The following is a 20,225-nucleotide window of genomic DNA, read 5'->3' as shown; positions in this document are numbered from 1 at the left end:
AATGCCTACGCTAAATATGTTTTCTAGAACAGATTTAAATTCTATGAGCGGCAGCAAACAGGATAATAAATAAAATAAAAGACTTTCATTTTTGATTCGTTTTTATTAGGTAATTTTGGGAATTTGTATTGAAACATATACAAACGTGTATATTTAAATGTTTTTCAATACAAATGACGATTTTAGGCAAATTTTTTGGTGCCCTAGTATAAAATGTATACAAACTGTTTAAACAATTTTTTTTAAGAAATTGACATTTTCACCCAAAATCAACAATTTCTCACTCCACAAATGAAAAAGTAAACTCTAATAGCACGAGCTTTGGCAGCGTTTGCCACTTCCTAATTTAGTCACAGCAGATTCTTTCCGATTTACTATTTACAACATTGATTTATCTGAAGGCATCCTTCGAGACAGAACGAGACGTATCTGGCAGTATTGCGATTGACTAGCTTCTCGTTTATCAATCAATATATAAACACTAATGGTTTCCTAAGTGGATAAGAGTGTTGGAGATAACGAGGGTTGTGTAACAAATATATTTTCATTGAATTTGAAGTTATGTGCCTGCTGACAACGCTAGATCTCGTGTAAAATTGTTAGCTCCTAAAAACAGGAAAGACCTCAACAGGCGTCGTATTGTATTGACCTGTAACGTGTTTTTTTTTTCTCTTGCATTAGCTATAACAGCATTAGTCCATTACAATGTCGACATCGGCGTAGCCGCGGAATGGGTACTTGTTTATAGGAGCCTGTACTTCTGTGAGACAGCGTGTAGTCTAGTGTCACAATGTGAGCATTATGTGCAAGACAGCAACGTCTGTAAACTGTACACCTCCCATCCTAGTCTGACGTCAAAGTGGGGAAGCATTCTGGGAAGAAAAGTCAAATGTCTAAATGGTAAGTGTTTACATTGGCGAACCCATGGGAGGTAAGAGAGGCAACAAGACGTTTCTTTTTTTTTACCTTCTAACCAATCTATCTACCTTTTCATCTCTATACCTCTGCATCTCTTTTAGTCTCTACCTCTACCTCTTCATCGCATCTACCTCTCTACCCTTCTACCTCTTCATCTCTTTACCCTTATCTCTATCTCTTTTTGCTATCTTGTGTAGAGTGCTATAGCAGAGGTAACAACTCATTCAATTACAAGGGGAACACAAGGCAAAGGCCAACAATGAAATGACGTAATTAAAAGTGTTGATAATTCAGAATATAGGAATCTATATCTACGAAGTCACTGTGGCAATACGAAGTATATAATGTCATTGTTTCTCAATTACTTGACAGAGTTCATTTAAAAAAAAGAAATGGGCTATGTTGCGCTTATGCGTTTCGTTTCTTTGCTTTAAAACTAGAATTAGAAATTGGGCCGGAAGTACTTTTTTCCTTATTTATCTTTTGCATTTTTCAGTTCTCATTTTAAATTAAACTGACATTATTAAGCTGTAAATTTAAGTGTACCTGATAGAAAAAAAATTCTGCACAAAAATACTGGTAGTTTGGATCAAACCCGATAGAGGCTATAAAAAAGAAAAAACCTGAAACATACGCGTGAAACTACATATTTACAGTACTTTATTTGATGAGTCTTTACCCAAGATCTGTGGTTTTCTTTTAGGTCTAGCTTACTTCAAGTACCCATCATTTTCCGATACACAATTTCACACACAAAAATAATTTTAGAAATAAAAATTGTGATTTTAAAACTTAATGTGTTGCTGTAATCAATTGTGAATATTCGTTTTTTTATGAATCTCACTGTCTATTTTGTGTCTGTTTTAATTTCTTAATGTTTTCTTGAATTAAGGGGTCGGGTTTTCTCTAGATGTTAATACCTGATTTCTCTTATCAAGTGTATAAATATAAAAAAAAAATCGCATGTGAATGAACTTGTTTTAGATGAAGTCCATTAATTATAGTTCTTTGAAAAATTGATCTCACACATGCCATAGGCCTTGTCATAATAGTCATAGATCTATCAAATATAGTTATAACCTGTAATCTATATAATCATAAATATTCACGTTGAATTCCAATTGTAACTATAGAATCAGTATAGATCTACTTCTAGAATATATATCTAGGTTATAAATATAGAAAAACAGAATCTTAGATAATCAGAATTTTTTGTAACTCAAGGAAGTCTAGATCTAGTTTCTTAGACTTAGTCTTGATTTTAGACTAGATATAAGTCTAGCATACTATATTAACCTATGTATACACTGCCTTCGTGGACCTCACCAAGGCTTTCGACATGGTCAATGGTTAATGGAGGATTCTGGCCAGGCTCGGAAGCCCAACTACACTCCTATCCATTCTCAAGCAGTTTCTTGTGGGACAAAAAGGCCAGATCAGACAAAATGGTGACCTGTCGATCATTTCCCAATAAAAATGGCGTGAAGCAGGGCTGTGTACTTGCTCCTACTATTTTTGCTATCTTCTTTAGCGTAATGCTGGGTCAAATGAGGCATTGATTGCTCGAAGGCATCGACATCACGTTTCTTTCGGACGGCAATCTTCGACGTCTACTATCCCATACAAAAAAACAAACCAAAGAAATGGTCATAACAGTGCTTCTCTATGCCGATGATTGCGCCCTGCTAGCCCACAATGAACATCATCTCCAAATCGCGGTCAACGAATTCGCATACGCTGCCGCCTCTTTCTGTTTATCTATAAACCTCGGGAAAACAGAAGTCATGTTCCAGAAGTTACCCAATAGAACCTACTCAGTCCCAAAGATCACGTAAATGGATGTACCCTTAATGTGGAAGACCACTTTACAATTCTAGGAAGCATAGTATCGAATGACACTCACTTTCAAGGAAGTTGATAATGTCTGGCCATGGCCAGTAGTGCTTTTGGACACATTCAAGAGTGAGTTGGCGGAATAGATCGCTCGACTGCCTACAAAAAAAATTTCTCTCAACCCTTCTATATGGCTCTGAGACATGTATATTATATAGAAAACAACTAAGACTAATTGAACGCTTTCACTAAAGATGTTTGAGCTCCATCATGAACAAACGGTAGGAAGACCACACTAAAAACAGCGATGCCATTGCGAACGCCGGTATGGACAGTATAGACGGACTTCGTATGGTTCGACAGTTACGCTGGGCAGGGCACGTATCCCTTATAGGAAGCGAACGTATGCCAAAGGTAGTCTTTTTTTGTGAGCTAAAAGCTGGTCAAAATAACAGAGCTGCCCCACGGAAACGCTTTAAAGACCAGATAAAACCTTTACTTGCAATAGCAGTCATAGAAGAGAAAACCTGGTTGCATGTGGTCTCGAGACAGACCAGCAGGGACCTATATAAAGAGCGGAGATGTCGCAGTAAAGACGGTTCACGACAGGGGTTCAGAACACGGTCGACTAAGGCACAATTCAACGGTGTGGTTCTGTACGGAGCATTACGACGGTTCGGTGCGGAATACTGTCAAGTACAGTTGAGACGACTGGCGTCTTGATCTTGGTCTGCGATCGAGTCCGACACAACGAGCCTATTGTGTGAAGTCAGTCCTGAACTGTTGAGCCCAGTGCAAGCCCGAAACGAGACGGAGAGGCCAGTGCAAGAGTTGATACGGCGGTACGGTTATTAACGGAGAGATATTTGTACAGTGTACGTTTTGCCAATTGTACAGTATTGGCGCAGATTTATTCAACTATTATAGTGTTGTCAAGTTCTTTAAGTTGGTAATTTAAGGTGCAGTTTGCAGAGAGCCTGGATAGTGATATTCGTAACAATATATTAGGTCTTAATATTATTATATTGGTATATTAGGTCTTGGAGTTGAAAAATAGATCTTTATGTAGAAGCATATTCAATATTGTATAGATAAAAATGCAGTTTTTTTATATTGGTGATTTCAACCTACCTGATATAAATTGGAAAACACTAACCATAGATAAACACCAAAACCTTAAGGACATATATGTGCTTTTCATAGAAACTTTACACAACCTAAGTTTAGATCAAATCATTAAAAAGCCAACTAGATTAAACAACACATTAGATCTCTTCTTAACCAACAGACCTGGATTAGTAGTTGATTATGATATTATCTCAGGTCTATCATACCATGAGATCATAAAAATACACAGTCAGATAAAAGCAGTAGCCAATATAAAATACAAAAGAAAAATCTTACTCTTGAACAAATGCACGGCCCCAAATCACCCCAATAGAAAGAAAACTATATGGAGAGCTCCCTGATTTGGAAACCACTGCGCAGTTCATCTCATGTATTGGTCTAGTCATATGAACACTCCAACATAACAATGAGAACGATGAAGAAGAAGAAGAAGAACAAATGCAACCCAACACAACTACACCAAGCTGCATTAAACTTCCAACAAACATTCTTATTAGAAAAAGACATTAACCAACCAGTCGATGACCTCTGGAATTTCATTAAAAACCATATTAAAAGCATTATAGAAAATCATATACCAACTAAATACACATCAAACAAAATAAATAAATGCTGGTTTAATAATAGACTAAAGAAGCTTTGTAGACAGAAGGAAAACCTATATAGAAAATTTAAAGAAACTAATGCAGAAAGAGTTTACAAAAAGTATATAAAAATTAAACAGTTAACCCAAAAAATAAGCAGACAGCTGCAGAGTGAATACATAAACAATGTAATATCTAAAGATAACAACAAAAACCTATGGTCATACATTAGGTCTAAGAAAATGGAAACAACAGGCATAGCGCCATTAAAAGATGAATAAAACATAATACATAATGATAATGAAACTATAGCAAACATCCTAAACAAATACTTTGCATCAGCATTTTCAGCCCCAGAAGACAAAGACATATTACTTAATTTGAACCAAGTAGACAACATAGAAGATATAGTAGTACAAGAAAATGGAATTCAAAAACTATTAGCCAACATCAAACCTAATAAAGCGTCTGGACATCTTCTAACCAGGGCAGAGTACCAAGGGACTGGAAAGAAGCTAATGTCACCCCTCTATTTAAAAAAAGGAGAAAAATCTGACGCAGGAAACTACAGACCAGTATCACTTACCAGCATCACATGCAAAATCCTAGAACACATAATATGTAGCAACGTCATAAACCACTTAGACAAACATAATGTCCTTACTCCTTACCAACTTGGCTTTAGGAAATATAGATCATGTGAAACACAATTAAAAGGACTAATTGAAGATTTTTCAAAAGGTTTAGATAACAGTGAGCAAATAGATGCTCTTTTATTAGATTTTTCCAAAGCTTTTGACTAAGTTCACCACAATAGTTTGCTTAAAAAATTAAAATATTTTGGCATTGATGGTTCATTGCATCAGTGTATTAAAGATTTTCTGATAGGGAGAGAACAAAATGTAATAATAAATGGCTCTAAATCATCACCAATAACAGTAAACTCAGGTGTACCTCAAGGAACACTTAGGTCCACTACTATTTTTAATTTATATAAATGATTTACCAAATTGCATTAGTTCAGGAACAAAAGTCAGGAATTCGCAGACGATTGCATAATATATAGAACAATAAAACAACACAAGATAAAGAAATTTAAAAAAGAGAATAAGATGAATTACAGAAATGGGAATCAAATTGGAGAGTGTCTTTCCACCTTGAAAAATGTCAGTTATTAAGAGTAACAAAAAAGATAAATTTAATGTTCCATCAGTAACACAAACTAAAAAACTCAAAATACCTAGGTGTTATAATAAATGAAAAACTATCATGGAATCCCCATATTGATGAAACTATGGAAAAATAAAAAAAAAGCATTAAGGTTTCTATAAATCAAATAAGAACATAACACTAAAATGTTATTTAACCTTCGTTAGGCCCATAATAGAATATGCATCCTCTGTTTCGGACCCTTCAACTCAAGAAAACATTAAGAAATTGGAACACAAAACAGAGCGGTGAGATTCCTAACAAACGAATATTCACATTTGACTAGAGTAACACCTTTAGTAAAATCACTAAATTTAGAAAGCTTTCAGGACAGAAGACTCAAAAGTAAATTAGCAATTATACATAAAACACTGAACCATAATTTTCAAATACAAAAACAAAATTTAATAAAATACTCAGAAAACACAAAGATAAAGGCACATTCCTCATCCCATATGCTAGGACAAATTTGTACAAATACTCCTTCTTCCCTAGTGCTATTAGAGCATGGAATGAGTTGCCTGAGCTAGCCAGGAAAACCAGTAACTTGGCAGCATTTAAGTCATTGGTTAATATGCATGACTGAATGCATGACGCGTAGGACGTAATCATCTTCTATTTTGATGAAATGTCTGTATTATATAAGATAAGATAAGATTGACTGTAGTATATATAGGTCTGTGGTTTTATATTCGTAACTTCTTTTTTAGAGAAATGACTTTATTAATTTCTTTTTCTTAAAATTTAGGCTATTCGCGTCTGAAATATATATGTAGTTTTTATGTGCAGCAACAAAAGCCCATTTACATTATTCCTAGTCACTGCCTGTAACAGTTTGTTCAGCGGAGAGGTCATTCTTGAAACGTAGATTCATGAAAAATATTTTTAAAGCTCTGGTAATATCCTAGAAAATAAACTAAATTTTATTGCAAATACTGATTATATCAGCAAAAAAAGGCAGCAAAGATTAAGATTACTGAGAAAACTGTCCTCGTTTAATGTTAGCGAAAAGGTCTAGGCTATTTTTCATCACGCTCACATCTGCAATATTTTAAGTTTTAATATCACTGCCTGGTATGGCAATCTGAACATTAAAAATTTAAAAAAACTTCATAGAATCCATGCTGCTGGTAAAATTATTGGCTAAAAACAAAACCCATTTGGACAGCTGTTTGAGTCAAACATCTATAAAAAAAGCTAAAACGATTCTAGGAATAAAAAATCTCCTTTTGGGTCAGGATTTTGTGATTTTACCATCTCCAAGAGATACAAGATTGCGATAGCAAAGACAAACAGACATAAAAACTCATTGGTCCTTGGCAATCAAATCATTAAATAAAAACCATCTGATATAAACTTTTCACAAGCAAATTATGAGTGAGCCTGGTGTGAATGTACATTTTGTTTTTTTTATTGTTATAATGTTGTGTTTAGTGTAATGCACCAATTGTAAGACACATTTTCTTACGAACAATAAAGATTATTATTATTGTTATTATTATTATTATTATTATTATTATTATTTGTGCGATTATTTCTTGATATTGTTATAAACCTGGTGGTGGCACATATGGGGGTAGTGGTGTGTGTGTAGTCAGCCGACGCAAATCGCCCCAGGTCAGCGCTAGACGAGCGGTCAACCGTGACGAGTTACGTCAGTACGGCCGAGACGAGTTTCAACATGATGGTTCGGGAAGGATCGACGTCGTGAACAGAGCTCAGGAGCGTCACGAGGGTTGTAGTCATCTGACACCCAGAATGGTCGAGCGACGTTCTGTCCGGTTCTAGAAAGCCAGTTGGGACCCTATATAAAGAGCGAAAGTATCAGACCAGTCAGTTACAACTTCCCGATCTACAGTTCGTTACTAAGGCTCAGTACAAGTCCGAGACGAGACGGAGAGACCAGTGCAAGAGTTGATACGACGGCACGGCTATTAACAGGAGAGATATTAGTACAGTCTTGTGTTACGTGCTGCCAATTGTACAGTATTGGCTGTTATTTATTTACATTAAACTATTACGTTACTTTGGAGCCCTGAGTTGTCAAGTTCTTTAAGTTGGTGGTGTATGGTGCAGTTTGCAGAGAGCCTGCATAGTGAGATTCGTAACAATATTGTTGTAAACTTGGTGGTGGCACAGATGGGGGTAGTGGTGTGTGTGTAGTCAGCCGACACAAATCGCCCCAGGCCAACGGTTGACGAGCCGTCAACCGTGACGAGCTACGACGGTAAACCGAGACGAGTGTCAACATGAAGGTTCGAGTAGGATCGGCGTCGTGAACAGAGGTCAGGAGCGTCACGAGGGATGTAGTCATATGACCACCCAGAATGGTCGACCGACGTTCTGCCCGGTTCTAGAAAGCCAGCAGGGACCCTATATAAAGAGCGAAGGTATCAGAGTCGAGTCAGTGACAACTTCCCGATCTACGGTTCGTTACTACTGCTCAGTACAAATCCCAGACGAGACGGAGAGACCAGTGCAAGAGTTGAGACGGCGGCACGGCTATTAACAGGATAGATATTTGTACAGTCTTGTGTTACGTGCTGCCAATTGTACAGTATTGGCTGTTATTTATTGACATTAAACTATTACATTATTTGGAGCCCTGAGTTGTCAAGTTCTTTCAGTTGGTGGTGCAAGGTGCAGTTTGCAGAGAGCCGGATAGTGAGATTCGTAACAATATGATCATTTTATAGACATCTAGATCTAACACTAGACCTAAAGTTCTGATTTGCAACTCTTAAGATCTAGTCTAGATCTACTTTTAGATCTAGAATCTAGATGTAAACTATATTAAATTAACTTAAAAACGCTTATAAAATTTACTAAATTTGAAGAAACTTTAAATGTACTCGGTTATGTCCCAATTACGGTAATACGGCTGACTACGCCAAGTTGGCTCTATACCCAGCTATAGTCTCCAGCCAAATTTATATTTATTTTGTGTTTTGAAAAATTATAACGGTCAAACTCGAGTTTTCCCTGTGTGACCAACGAGCCAACAATTCTTTACTCAAAGATTTACATCAACTGTTAAAATTAAAAAAATAGTTAGAGCCAATTTTGGTATTAGCTGTCCAGGTTCCTATTGGAGGGACTTAAAAGTTCTTGGTTAGGAATGTATGCTCTCTATTGGAGGATGGCAAAAATTATGGCGTTACTGTATGGCTGGTTGTTGCACTGAATATACAAGGTCCATAAAGTGTAATGGTGTATTGTTGGCGAGAGGCGTTTCATTAAAAAGTAGTGTGTGTATGTTTTGTTTGTATGTGGGGGAGCGAGCATTAAAATATAAGCAGACGAGAACGCTACTACTAATGGGCCTAAGAAGTGTTAAGGCATACTTTATATTAGCGGGTTTCAACGCAACACTGGTATCTGCTCGTAAAAGGGGAAGAACATACTTCAGAAGATCCCCATAGAGTCTCTGCCACTCTTATATCTAAATTATAAGTTCAAAGCTGCCTTTCTTAGGCGCCCTGTTGAAACGGTGTGGTGTGTATGCTTTTTAAAAACGAACTTTGTAGCACTACAACTAAAATTATTGGTTCTAATATTTTTATTCTAATTTTGTAATCCATTGGTCGTGCACAGTTTGATGTAGTGCTAGTAATTCTTTCACCACCTAATACTTGTTATTCTCTAATTATGTATTTCCAATTTCCGAAGGTCTACCCTGTTGTTACCAGATAGGAGGCGACATCTTTGATCTAAGAAGTCCACAACTTTCACTGACAAGCACCGCCCCGTCCTGCCAAGAGCTATGCATGAGTTTGATCCAATGCCAGGCTGTTCTTTTCGACGGATATACCTGTCGGATGTACACTCGTGTAGATAGGAGTCTGTTTCAACCTGGACGCAATATATTTGTGAAACCAAACGGTAAATTTTTATTTTGATGCCTGTAGGTGTGGTATGAATTCAAGTTTAGCGAAAGGTTATATCAATTCACTCTGTCTGTCTGCTAAAAAGTTTGGACACGTTATTTATCCCACACCCAATTTCGAATCAAGCTGAAATTTTTCATAATTATTTCTTTTACCTGACAACACAAGAATCAGTATAAAAATGAGTTAATTAATTAAATGTTCCATCTTTTGCTAGGTACAATAAATAATTGCTTAAAGTTTCAGCTTGATTCGAGAAAAGGTTTGGGAGAAAAAAAAACATATTTATTTACTTAATGGGTTAGCCTTATATGTAAATACTGAAGGATTCATTTCCCTTGACGGAGGAAAACAAAATAATTTATAACCGGTAATGAATGAATTAACTAATTGGTTATTTTTTCTTTATTAATTCATATCTTGTCGATGCCAATGAATCATTGTGTAAAGTTTTAATTTCATTTGATTTTGAGATTGGGAGAAAAACTTGTATAAACTTTTTAAAAGACGGACAGAGTAACTTGATATAAGTTTTGTAAACAAGAAAAACATATTATATACTTTAAAAAAAAGCTTATATTATGTGTAAGACATTTCTTAGTCTAACTAGGCCGTGTGACGTATTGGGAGTTTTTTTCCTTTGACGTCATTCGGAATGAATTCTTTTAATAAAATGCTATAAGAACACGAGGACCAATCTCTAGAAACCATCGTCACCTCTCTCGTGTTGATAAAAAAATCAGTAGTTCCCATTTTTTGTTTTGTAGACCTCTTGCTATGTTTTCTGGTTTTCGTTAGACCGCTTGCTTAGCTTGCGTTGTATTTTTGCAATCCATCAACATTTTTAATACTAATTTCTAATTGTAGTTAAAGAAGAGTGAAAAAGTAATTTAAAGCTACATTTGAAGTTATAGAGATTTATTGATAAAATTCAAATTTAAACCAATTAAAATAACAATTAATATGTATTTCTGTGTATTGTTCTTTGAAATAGTCCTTCAAACATTAAATATTAATTAATTAATTAATTTGTCTTAAGTATTATTGCAAAAGTTTTAGAAAAGGTGAGATTCTTGTGTATTTCTTGATCTTTCACACGTGGCTCAAATATTAGGTCCGCAAACTGTTTTCACTAACAGGAGAAGGGCTCATTAGCCTTGGCTTGCTACCCACCTAGCAGAAGGAAAACTGAATTCAAATCTTTGCTGCCTTGCAGCTATACCCAAACAAGGGGAAGATTTTGTGGGTCAATCCTTAGGAAAAATAAGGAGTCGGTGACCCTTAGGCAGTTAACAGCACACAGCACACAGCGATAAACCCTGTCAGAGATTGATCCCAGACTGTTTATGTTGTTTGCTGAGAATTACATAAGAAACTTTTAATGTTATAACTAATACCACCGATGTGTCCTTGAACTGTATTGTTGCTTATTCGTTTAATAATATCATATGTAAGTTTGTAAAAAAAAAATTAAAAAATTACTTCAACTGCTGGTAAAATCAATTTTTTGACCTATAGTGTTTTCCGTATTTGGCTATAAGTAAAAGAGATATTGTAAGACGCTCATAAACCACCATCATCCCAATTAAAAAAAAATCAACGCTGTACAATATACATTTATTTGTGTTAAAAATTAATTACAAAAAGACAAAATTAAGCTATTAAAATAAGTGTTGAAATTAAATACAATTTTTTTTCGTTTGAATAGCAGGATAAATATTTAAAGGATTTCGTAAGGTACTAATCATATATTAGTGCATAAAATATTTGCATTAATGGGATGTGAAAAGTCACGAATGAAATAAAATCCATTAAATGGTAGACCTCGTGGACATCTCATAGACCCCCATTTTTTCCCTTTGTAGACCCCTGGTCGAAGCCGTGTGACATAGTCGAAAGCTTTGTTCCTTGTTAGGTCAATCGGTCAATCGGTATGAATAAATGAAATGCTATAAAAACTCGAATCTCCAAAGTTGAGTGACCCTCTAGTGTCGAAAAAGCATTTTTTAGTCCATGCTAAGCCAATGGATGCTACAGTGGTACCGAATTCTGATATTTTGTTTCTAAATCTTCAAGTACTTATCGAAACTGCCCTTAGCTCTGAGATAATTAGGTCATCATGTTTTATATTCAATGGAGCTTAGTGCAAACTTTTAGAATTTATTATTGGGATATTATTCTTTAATTTATTTTAAAAAAAATGTTTTTCTCAGTCAAAGCACGGGTTTCTTCTAATGTTACGATTGCCAACTTGTTCCAAGCCAACCCAACACTTTCAACACAGTTCTTCATAGCACTGAATACAAATTGTCCTGAGTTTGTGTCTTTGACTGTTTCGTAATATTGACAATAAGCATAATCATCGTTTTCTTGAAACATTTTAGAATGACGTGTAGAGACAATGGTTCTGTAGCCTCTTCATTATAAGTGATAAGAAGCAGGAGTTTCAATAATTTTTATAAATGTTTAAAATTGGTTATTTTTAATATACTTGCATTTTTCCGCGGACTGTAATTAGCCAACCCCTAGTCTAAGAGTAGGAATTTCTGCAATGCTCAAACATTTCTCCGCAGCAACAAGTTATCTTTTGAAAAATAAAACTGAATAAGTCCAAAGTTCGAAATAAAATTTAAAAAAAAGCAATATACCTTGAAAAAAAAGGTTAGATAAGAAAAATAAACGGCACTTGTGTAGCCATAAATCTCAATATTGTAAGATTTTTCCCCTTTTCTGTATCAAACAAAATTACCATTTATTAAATAATTGAGTTCTTAATTGTTTGATTGATTTGTATTTTGTTAGGGACAGTGAATAATTTCGCAACGTTTCAACTTGATCCGAGAATGGGAAGTGGGAGAAATGATGCGTACACATTTTTAACATTTAGACTAAATCGACTAAAACTCGACCTAATGGTACCCTAACCCTAACCCTCGACCTTATGGAACTGCTTTTTGGCGCCCGTCTTTTCAACAGTAGTTATTTGGCACAGTTGGCAACACTTCCGTTAGACGTATGTTTGCAAGGAGCACTAGCTAATCCACTATCTATATAATATCTAATGTAGTATTTTATATACATTAATATAATAATATATATTTAATCTATTTGTCTCAATTTGCATATTGAAAAAAAATTGTCTGTCGCCTATGATTTAATTTTATCTGGTCGACGTTGTTGCTAATTAAGAAACATGTAAATGTACCCATATTAAACGATTGACATTTAAACAAATGATAAAATATAAAATGAACATTCAGATGATATGTGTCTGTATTTCCAGGGGTGTCAAGCAAATACAGTATTGCAGGCGTCTGTATAATGAACCAGTGAAAGCGTCATTTTATTTTCTTCTATGGCAGTCCTTTATGGTCATTTTTTATCACAGGAAACGTGCAACTATTGAATTGACTTTACTTATAAATAAAGGACATCAATTTCTTACTACATTTTAAAATAAAAATAATAAAACAATATTGGTGTTATCGTTATAATTATTCTAGTGTGTTTATTCAACAGAATCTTGTCTTTTCTCAACTGATTTCAATGACGACATCTGTGAATTTCAGAGAAATAAAAAATAATATTCCAAATCAAGTGAAACGCCCATGTCGAAAATTACGATGCGCAGGGTGAAAAAACTAAAAAATATGGGTTCCAGAAAGAGAAAGAAAGAGAGAGAGAGAGAGAGAGAAAAGGAAAGAGAAAGAGAGAGGTCTGTTTAATCTCATTGTAACAGATACAATAATTTACGGGCTAAAACGTATGTTGTGGGGTGTCAGGACTTTAGTTCTGTATTATTAGATATTTGAAATGTCTAGTTAGATAAATATAATTTTAATTACAATATCTGTGTGTATTTGAGAATGATTGTTTCTTTTGCCTTATAATTAGACTAGCCCCTCGGTTCAGCCTAACAGACACATCATGCTCACACAGTCGTACATAGAGTAATAGACCAGGTGCAGGATGATTGAAATCAGTGTTTCTCAAACTGTTTTTCGCGGAACACTAGAGTTGCAGTTTTGACGAGACAGACCAGCCGTACGCGATGTAGCAGCTTCACAATTTTTTATCTGGAACAGACGTGGTACCACCACACATACAAAGCTAGGGATCTATCGAGCCGTCATCCTCCCTACATTGCTCTATGCCTCAGAAACGTGGACAGTGTACAAAAAACATGCAAAGAAACTAAATCACGTCCACATGACATGTCTAAAAAAAAATACTGAATGTCAAATGGCAAGACATAATACCAGATACTGAAGTCCTTCGAAGAGCGGCCTGCAAAGCATCCATACAACCCTGATGCAGTCTCAGCTGCGATGGGCAGGACACGTCTGCAGAATGGAAGACTACCGCATCTCTAAACGACTCTTGTATGACCAACTAAGTGAAGGAAAGCGATCGCAAGGTGGTCAAAGAAATCGCATCAGGAACACCCTCAAAGCTTCTCTGAAGGCGTTCAGCATAGACTCAACCACCTGGGAGACAGAGGCACATAACAGAGCATCATGGCGTCGCGCTGTGAAAACTGGAGCACAGGTTGCAGAGGAAAAGAGAACCACGCTGGCAAAAAAAAAAAAACGCCAGAGAAAAAAAGGCCCACGACACTAGCTCCAGCTGGAATAACCTGCCCAGTGTGCAGCCGAACATTCCGGGCTCACATATGTCTCACCAGCCACATGATGAGGCATAAAACCCCAGTGCAAAACCCTCAGAACCCTGAGTGACAAAGTGGTCATCATCGAACCACGATGGACGAACTATATATATATAATAGAGTAATAGACCATGTGCAGGATGATTGAAATCAGTGTTTCTCAAACTGTTTTCCGCGGAACCCTAGTGTTGTAGTATTTACGAGACAGACCAGCCGTACGTGCTTAAGCAGCATAATTTTTTTTATCGTCCCTAGTCAACAGACCAGAAGCAGAGACCCTGACTGGGTGTTCTACGAGGCCCTGATTGGGTGTTCTACGAGACCCTAAGCTGGATGTTTAAAGAGACCCTGGCTGGGTGTTCTACGAGACCCTAAGCTGGATGTTTAAAGAGACCCTGGCTGGGTGTTCTACGAGACCCTAAGCTGGATGTTTAAAGAGACCCTGGCTGGGTGTTCTACGAGACCCTAAGCTGGATGTTTAAAGAGACCCTGGCTGGGTGTTCTACGAGACTCTAAGCTGGGTGTTCAAAGAGACCCTGGCTGGGTGTTCTACGAGACCCTAAGCTGGATGTTCAAAGAGACCCTGATTGGGTGTTCTACGAGACCCTAAGCTGGGTGTTCAAAGAGACCCTGGCTGGGTGTTCTACGAGACCCTAAGCTGGATGCTTAAAGAGACCCTGGCTGGGTGTTCTACGAGACCCTAAGCTGGATGTTTAAAGAGACCCTGGCTGGGTGTTCTACGAGACCCTAAGCTGGATGTTTAAAGAGACCCTGGCTGGGTGTTCTACGAGACCCTAAGCTGGGTGTTCAAAGAGACCCTGGCTGGGTGTTCTACGAGACCCTAAGCTGGATGTTCAAAGAGACCCTGATTGGGTGTTCTACGAGACCCTAAGCTGGATGTTCAAAGAGACCCTGATTGGGTGTTCTACGAGACCCTAAGCTGGGTGTTCAAAGAGACCCTGGCTGGGTGTTCTACGAGACCCTAAGCTAGATGTTCAAAGAGACCCTGATTGGGTGTTCTACGAGACCCTAAGCTGGGTGTTCAAAGAGACCCTGGCTATGTGTTCTACGAGACCCTAAGCTGGATGTTTAAAGAGACCCTGACTGGGTGTTCTACGAGACCCTGGCTGGATGTTCAAAGAGACCCTGATTGGGTGTTCTACGAGACCCTGGCTGGATGTTCAAAGAGACCCTGATTGGGTGTTCTACGAGACCCTGGCTGGATGTTCAAAGAGACCCTGATTGGGTGTTCTACGAGACCCTGGCTGGATGTTCAAAGAGACCCTGATTGGGTGTTCTACGAGGCCCTGGCTGGATGTTCAAAGAGACCCTGATTGGGTGTTCTACGAGACCCTGGCTGGATGTTCAAAGAGGCCCTGACTGGGTGTTCTACGAGACCCTGGCTGGATGTTCAAAGAGACCCTGATTGGGTGTTCTACGAGACCCTGGCTGGATGTTCAAAGAGACCCTGATTGGGTGTTCTACGAGGCCCTGGCTGTATGTTCAAAGAGACCCTGACTCGGTGTTCTACGAGGCCCTGGCTGGATGTTCAAAGAGACCCTGATTGGGTGTTCTACGAGGCCCTGGCTGTATGTTCAAAGAGACCCTGACTGGGTGTTTCACGAGACCCTGATTGGGTGTTCCACGAGGCCCTGACTGGGTGTTCCACGAGACCTTGACTGGGTGTTCCACGAGGCCTTGACTGGGTGTTCCACGAGGCCCTGACTGGGTGTTCCACGAGGCCTTGACTGGGTGTTCCACGAGGCCTTGACTGGGTGTTCCACGATCCACTGCAATAATGAACTAGTAGGCCACCACCTGAAGCAAAGTGTTCAGCTAAATACTAAGAATGTGCGAAGTGTTCAGTCAAGGAAAAAGTAACACTAGACTAGAATGTAGTGTATCGAGTTATCCGTCTACCAAACTTGGTTTTGTTTTAACAGAACAAGATGGCTCGGGTGTCTTGAATTTAGTGCATTACATGTACATGTCAAGCGTTTAGTTCTACACACGCTACAGAGAAGGAGAGAGAAATAGAGGCAAAGAGAGAGTAATATATAGACAGACATTTGAATATTGACACAGAGAGAGAGAGAGAGAGAGAGAGAGAGATAGAGAGAGAAATAGAGACAATTAGAGAAAGTGGTAATTAGTAAAAATAAAAGCATAAAATTTGGTATTTTAAATTTCCATTGAGTGATCTTTATACATACATGTTTAAATCTGAGTTTTTTTTAATGGTGCCTCTAAGGCATGTTGCCAATAAAACTGTATTCATAGGACTATCCTCGCTATAGACATGAAGACTATACTATCCACCCTATTCATTGTATGATCTGAACTTGGATTCCTGATATTGACATAGACTCCATGATTGCCACAGAAATGAAAGGCTCATGACGACCTGTCTAGCGCGTGCCACAGTCACCTTTCTTTCACCGTGTTGTCCTCGTCTTTCGTGCACCTTTAGGCACCTCACCGTAAAAATCCCCCCTCCCCAACGCCAGTGACCAGCTCTCTTCGAGTGTCGCTGTTACAATGTACGGTACAGAGAATGTGAACGAAGTAAAAGTTTCACCGTGAATAAAAAAAACACACCCCAGCAATACTGACATGCTTCTTCAACTCAAACACGCGGCTTACGTGTGTAGATGAATGGGGACATTCTTGTGTCAATTTTAATACATTAACTTATTTCTTGAGGCAGAAATAGTGTGACGTCAGTCGACAAAGAGAAAAAATTGAGCCCAAGTATTTCCCTTTCGGGAAATGTCTGAGTTACAAGCAGCGGTCTAGTTTACTTCTCAAATATATGAAAAGACCTAAAAGGATATAGATAAATTGTTAAAGAATATCGAAAGTCTCTGCTTTTCTTTTGTAAGCTATAAGTCATTATTTTATCATGTAAGATAAACATGCATGTGGAGATGGATAAAGTGCTATTCTTTGCAAACATTCGACTGGTTGACGATTTACATGTGATCAAGATTTCACCAATGATACAGTAGTAATCGGTGGCGTAGCTATGGCTTTGGGGACCCGGGGGGCTTGACTTCTTTAGGGGACCCTGCATTATGACATTCGACATCATGGCATTAGATAAAGGCGTAATAGTTAATGTAAAAACAAATTTCGGATTTTCATTTGACTTTTAGTTTTACAATATGATCTACCTAAACATTGGAGTCCAAAGCTTTCAGTCAGCAAAGACAACTATCCGTGGATTGAAATGTGAAAAACACAGACGCACATGAAACAGCAACGGAATGTACATTTTAAATAAGTTTAAAATAAGTTTATGTCTATCAAACCCTAAGCACCGTCATTGCTTGGTTCTAATTGCCTACAGTGAGATTATGAGCTGAGGTTAGGCTGTTCGACAAAGTGGCAAGCTCACATTGACAATAATCCAACGGAACGTGGCTGGTCACATTATAAATATGAATACGAATAAATTATTCTGATAGTTGACTTACAACCTCCCACAGGGGAGGAAAGTGAAATGGGGAGCTAGGGGAAAATTGCCTTAAATAAAGGCTTGATACAACACTAGAATTAGACTAACTTAGATCCTCCCACGCTGTTCGGCGCATTGGGCAACAAACTGTCTCCACAAAGACCTGCCACTGGCAATGTCTGAAACCTCTTCCCACCTGGTGTGCAACTGTTTTGAGGTATTCCATGAAAATGTGGCGCCAAGTTATACGAGGACGTCCCTGTTTGCCCTTTTCTCGTATTGGCCTCCATGTCATCGCAACTCTTGGTATGCGTAGGTCATTTTGTTGGAGAACATGTCCCGCAAAACTTCATGCGACACTCTGTCACAACCTTACTAAGGGGTCGACTACCAGTTCGGCAAAGGATTTCCTTGTTTGAGACCCGACCTATATAACTGACTCCAAAAATCCGTCTTAGTAATTTTTTATTGAGCCACATTTAGACTTAGCCAAACATAGAATAGACTCAGTCAAACCTAGAAAAGATTCAGTCAAACCTAGAATGGGCTCAACTAAAACTAGAATAGACTCAGTCTCAGTCAAACCTAAACTAGACTCAACTAAATCCAAAGTAAATTAATAAAACCCAGAATAGACTCATACGTGGAGGAACCATCAGAAAGAAGCATGACTCAGGCCTTAGTTTGGATATTATTGATCCACTGAATTGTTACTCTTATACGTAAACACGGTAGAGTGAAAATGATTTATCACCTAGTACCCACTACATTTTATAATTATTGCCCCCCCCCAAAAAAAAAAACAACAAGGTTACAAAGACAGTTTGTGTGGGAACACAAACTCAAAAATCGGCCCCCGAAGTGGTCCACCCAGGCAGGTAAAAAGGCAGGTTTCAATATTTTCAGATAGAACATGAAACTCTATCGAAGACAAAAGAGAGAGAAAAATGGAGAAAGAAGGTTGAAAGATCATGTGTGGTGCCCCAGCGGTCCAGCAGACCAAAAGGATAGGTGAAGGTGAATGTGAAGTTAGATGTGAACCTGGCCTAACTGATGTTATATAATGAATGTCTAATTGATCTAACTGTTTTGTAAAGGGTCAAACTGTTTTTTAAATCCTCAAGTAAAAATATTTCCGTAAAAATATTTTGTTTTCATTTAGTCAAGTGCTCTATGGCAGCGGCGGAAGCACTGAAATTGACCAGATAATAATATGAAAAACAACTTACTAAATGTTGTTTTAAATGATGTCCCACTAAATGCATACTAAATAGATTTTTCTCGTTTAAATTTTGTTTGTGTGTAAATGTAGTAGTGTAGTTAGTATGAAATACGTTATTTAACTTAGCAATACGCATGTATGAAATTTATTCTTTTGACAAAAAATCTAAAACCATTTGCATAAATGTGTTAAAAATATGGTAAATAGTTAAATACTATTTAAAAAAGTAGCGGTTGCATTAGAACTTTGAATGGTCTAAAATATTATGCTGTTGGATTTTCACTCTTTTCTAGTTTACGAGATCTAAACGGGACGGACGGAGGGAAGGAGTACCTACATGACTTTTAAATAGCTCGTTTTATTGAAGTTTTTGTAAATCTTCTAAATAACATACCTATATTCATATTAATCTTTTTTTTTCTTTTATTTACCTTTTTATTTTAAACTCTATTACTGCTTGATAATTTAAAGTTAACAGAATTTAATAACAGATAGACCTATCATAAACTAATCTGTGTAACGTATGAGATGGTGTGTAATTATGTATGAGGCCACTATGGGCGTAGCCAGGGGTGGTGGTTCACCCCCTCCCTGAAATGAAATCTTCCCATCAGGGGGGGGGGGTCGGAGTTTAGTGACTGATTATTTTGCTTTGATTTTGTTTATTTTAGATGAGTTTTTAATACTAAAGCATCACTTGTCAAGCACAGCCAAGGGGGTTTTGAGTTTAAAACCCCCTACAGGCGGTTTTTGCAGTTAAATCCCTATCTTCTATAAAAAAACAACAAAAAAATGCATACGGCAATCCCCTTATTCCAAGAGCATAGCTAAGTAAAGTTTTGATTTTAAAACCCCCTCCGAAATTTACGATAAAACCCCTTTTTCAATGTACACACTCGAATCTCTATGAGCGTAGCCAAAGGGGTTTTGAGTTTAAACCCCCCTTCAGCGGGTTTTGAAGCTAAAAATACCTCTTCAATATAAAAAAAGCAAACTACGCACTCAAAAGCTTTTAGCGTAGCCGAAGGGTTTTGAGTTTAAACCCCCTTCAGCGCGGTTTGAAGCTAAAAAATACCTCTTCAAGATTAAAAAAAAAGCAAATTTTATACTCTAAAATCTAAGAGCGTAACCAAAAGAGTTTTGAGTTTAAACCCCCATTCATCGGGGTTTGAAGCTGAAAAAAATACTTCTTCAATATAAAACAAGGTTACAAAGACAGTTTGTGCGGACACACAAACTTAAAATCGGCCCCCGAAGTGGTCCACCTAGAGACAGACGGATAGATCTAGACATTGATAGAGGATAGAACATAGATCTATTA

At 37.5% G+C, this 20,225-nt stretch overlaps 1 protein-coding gene across 4 annotated transcripts in view; it reads left to right on the top strand.

Annotated features, from left to right (window-relative positions):
- Positions 1-13,009, top strand: part of LOC106056667 (uncharacterized) — a 38,226-nt gene extending 25,217 nt beyond the window's left edge. For all 4 annotated transcript variants that reach the window (XM_056022054.1, XM_056022055.1, XM_056022051.1 and 1 more), the window contains 3 exons: positions 682-900; positions 9,342-9,554; positions 12,843-13,009. In XM_056022054.1, the coding sequence (XP_055878029.1) occupies positions 682-900; positions 9,342-9,554; positions 12,843-12,892 (482 nt within the window). In that variant the 3' untranslated portion in view covers positions 12,893-13,009. The remainder of the gene's footprint in view (positions 1-681; positions 901-9,341; positions 9,555-12,842) is intronic.
- Positions 13,010-20,225: the final 7,216 nt, after the last annotated feature.

This window comes from Biomphalaria glabrata, chromosome 2 (assembly GCF_947242115.1).
Source record: "Biomphalaria glabrata chromosome 2, xgBioGlab47.1, whole genome shotgun sequence".
Taxonomy (NCBI): domain Eukaryota; kingdom Metazoa; phylum Mollusca; class Gastropoda; family Planorbidae; genus Biomphalaria; species Biomphalaria glabrata.
The sequence above is the reverse complement of the archived record's forward strand: the minus strand, read 5'-3'. Positions and strand labels throughout refer to the sequence as shown.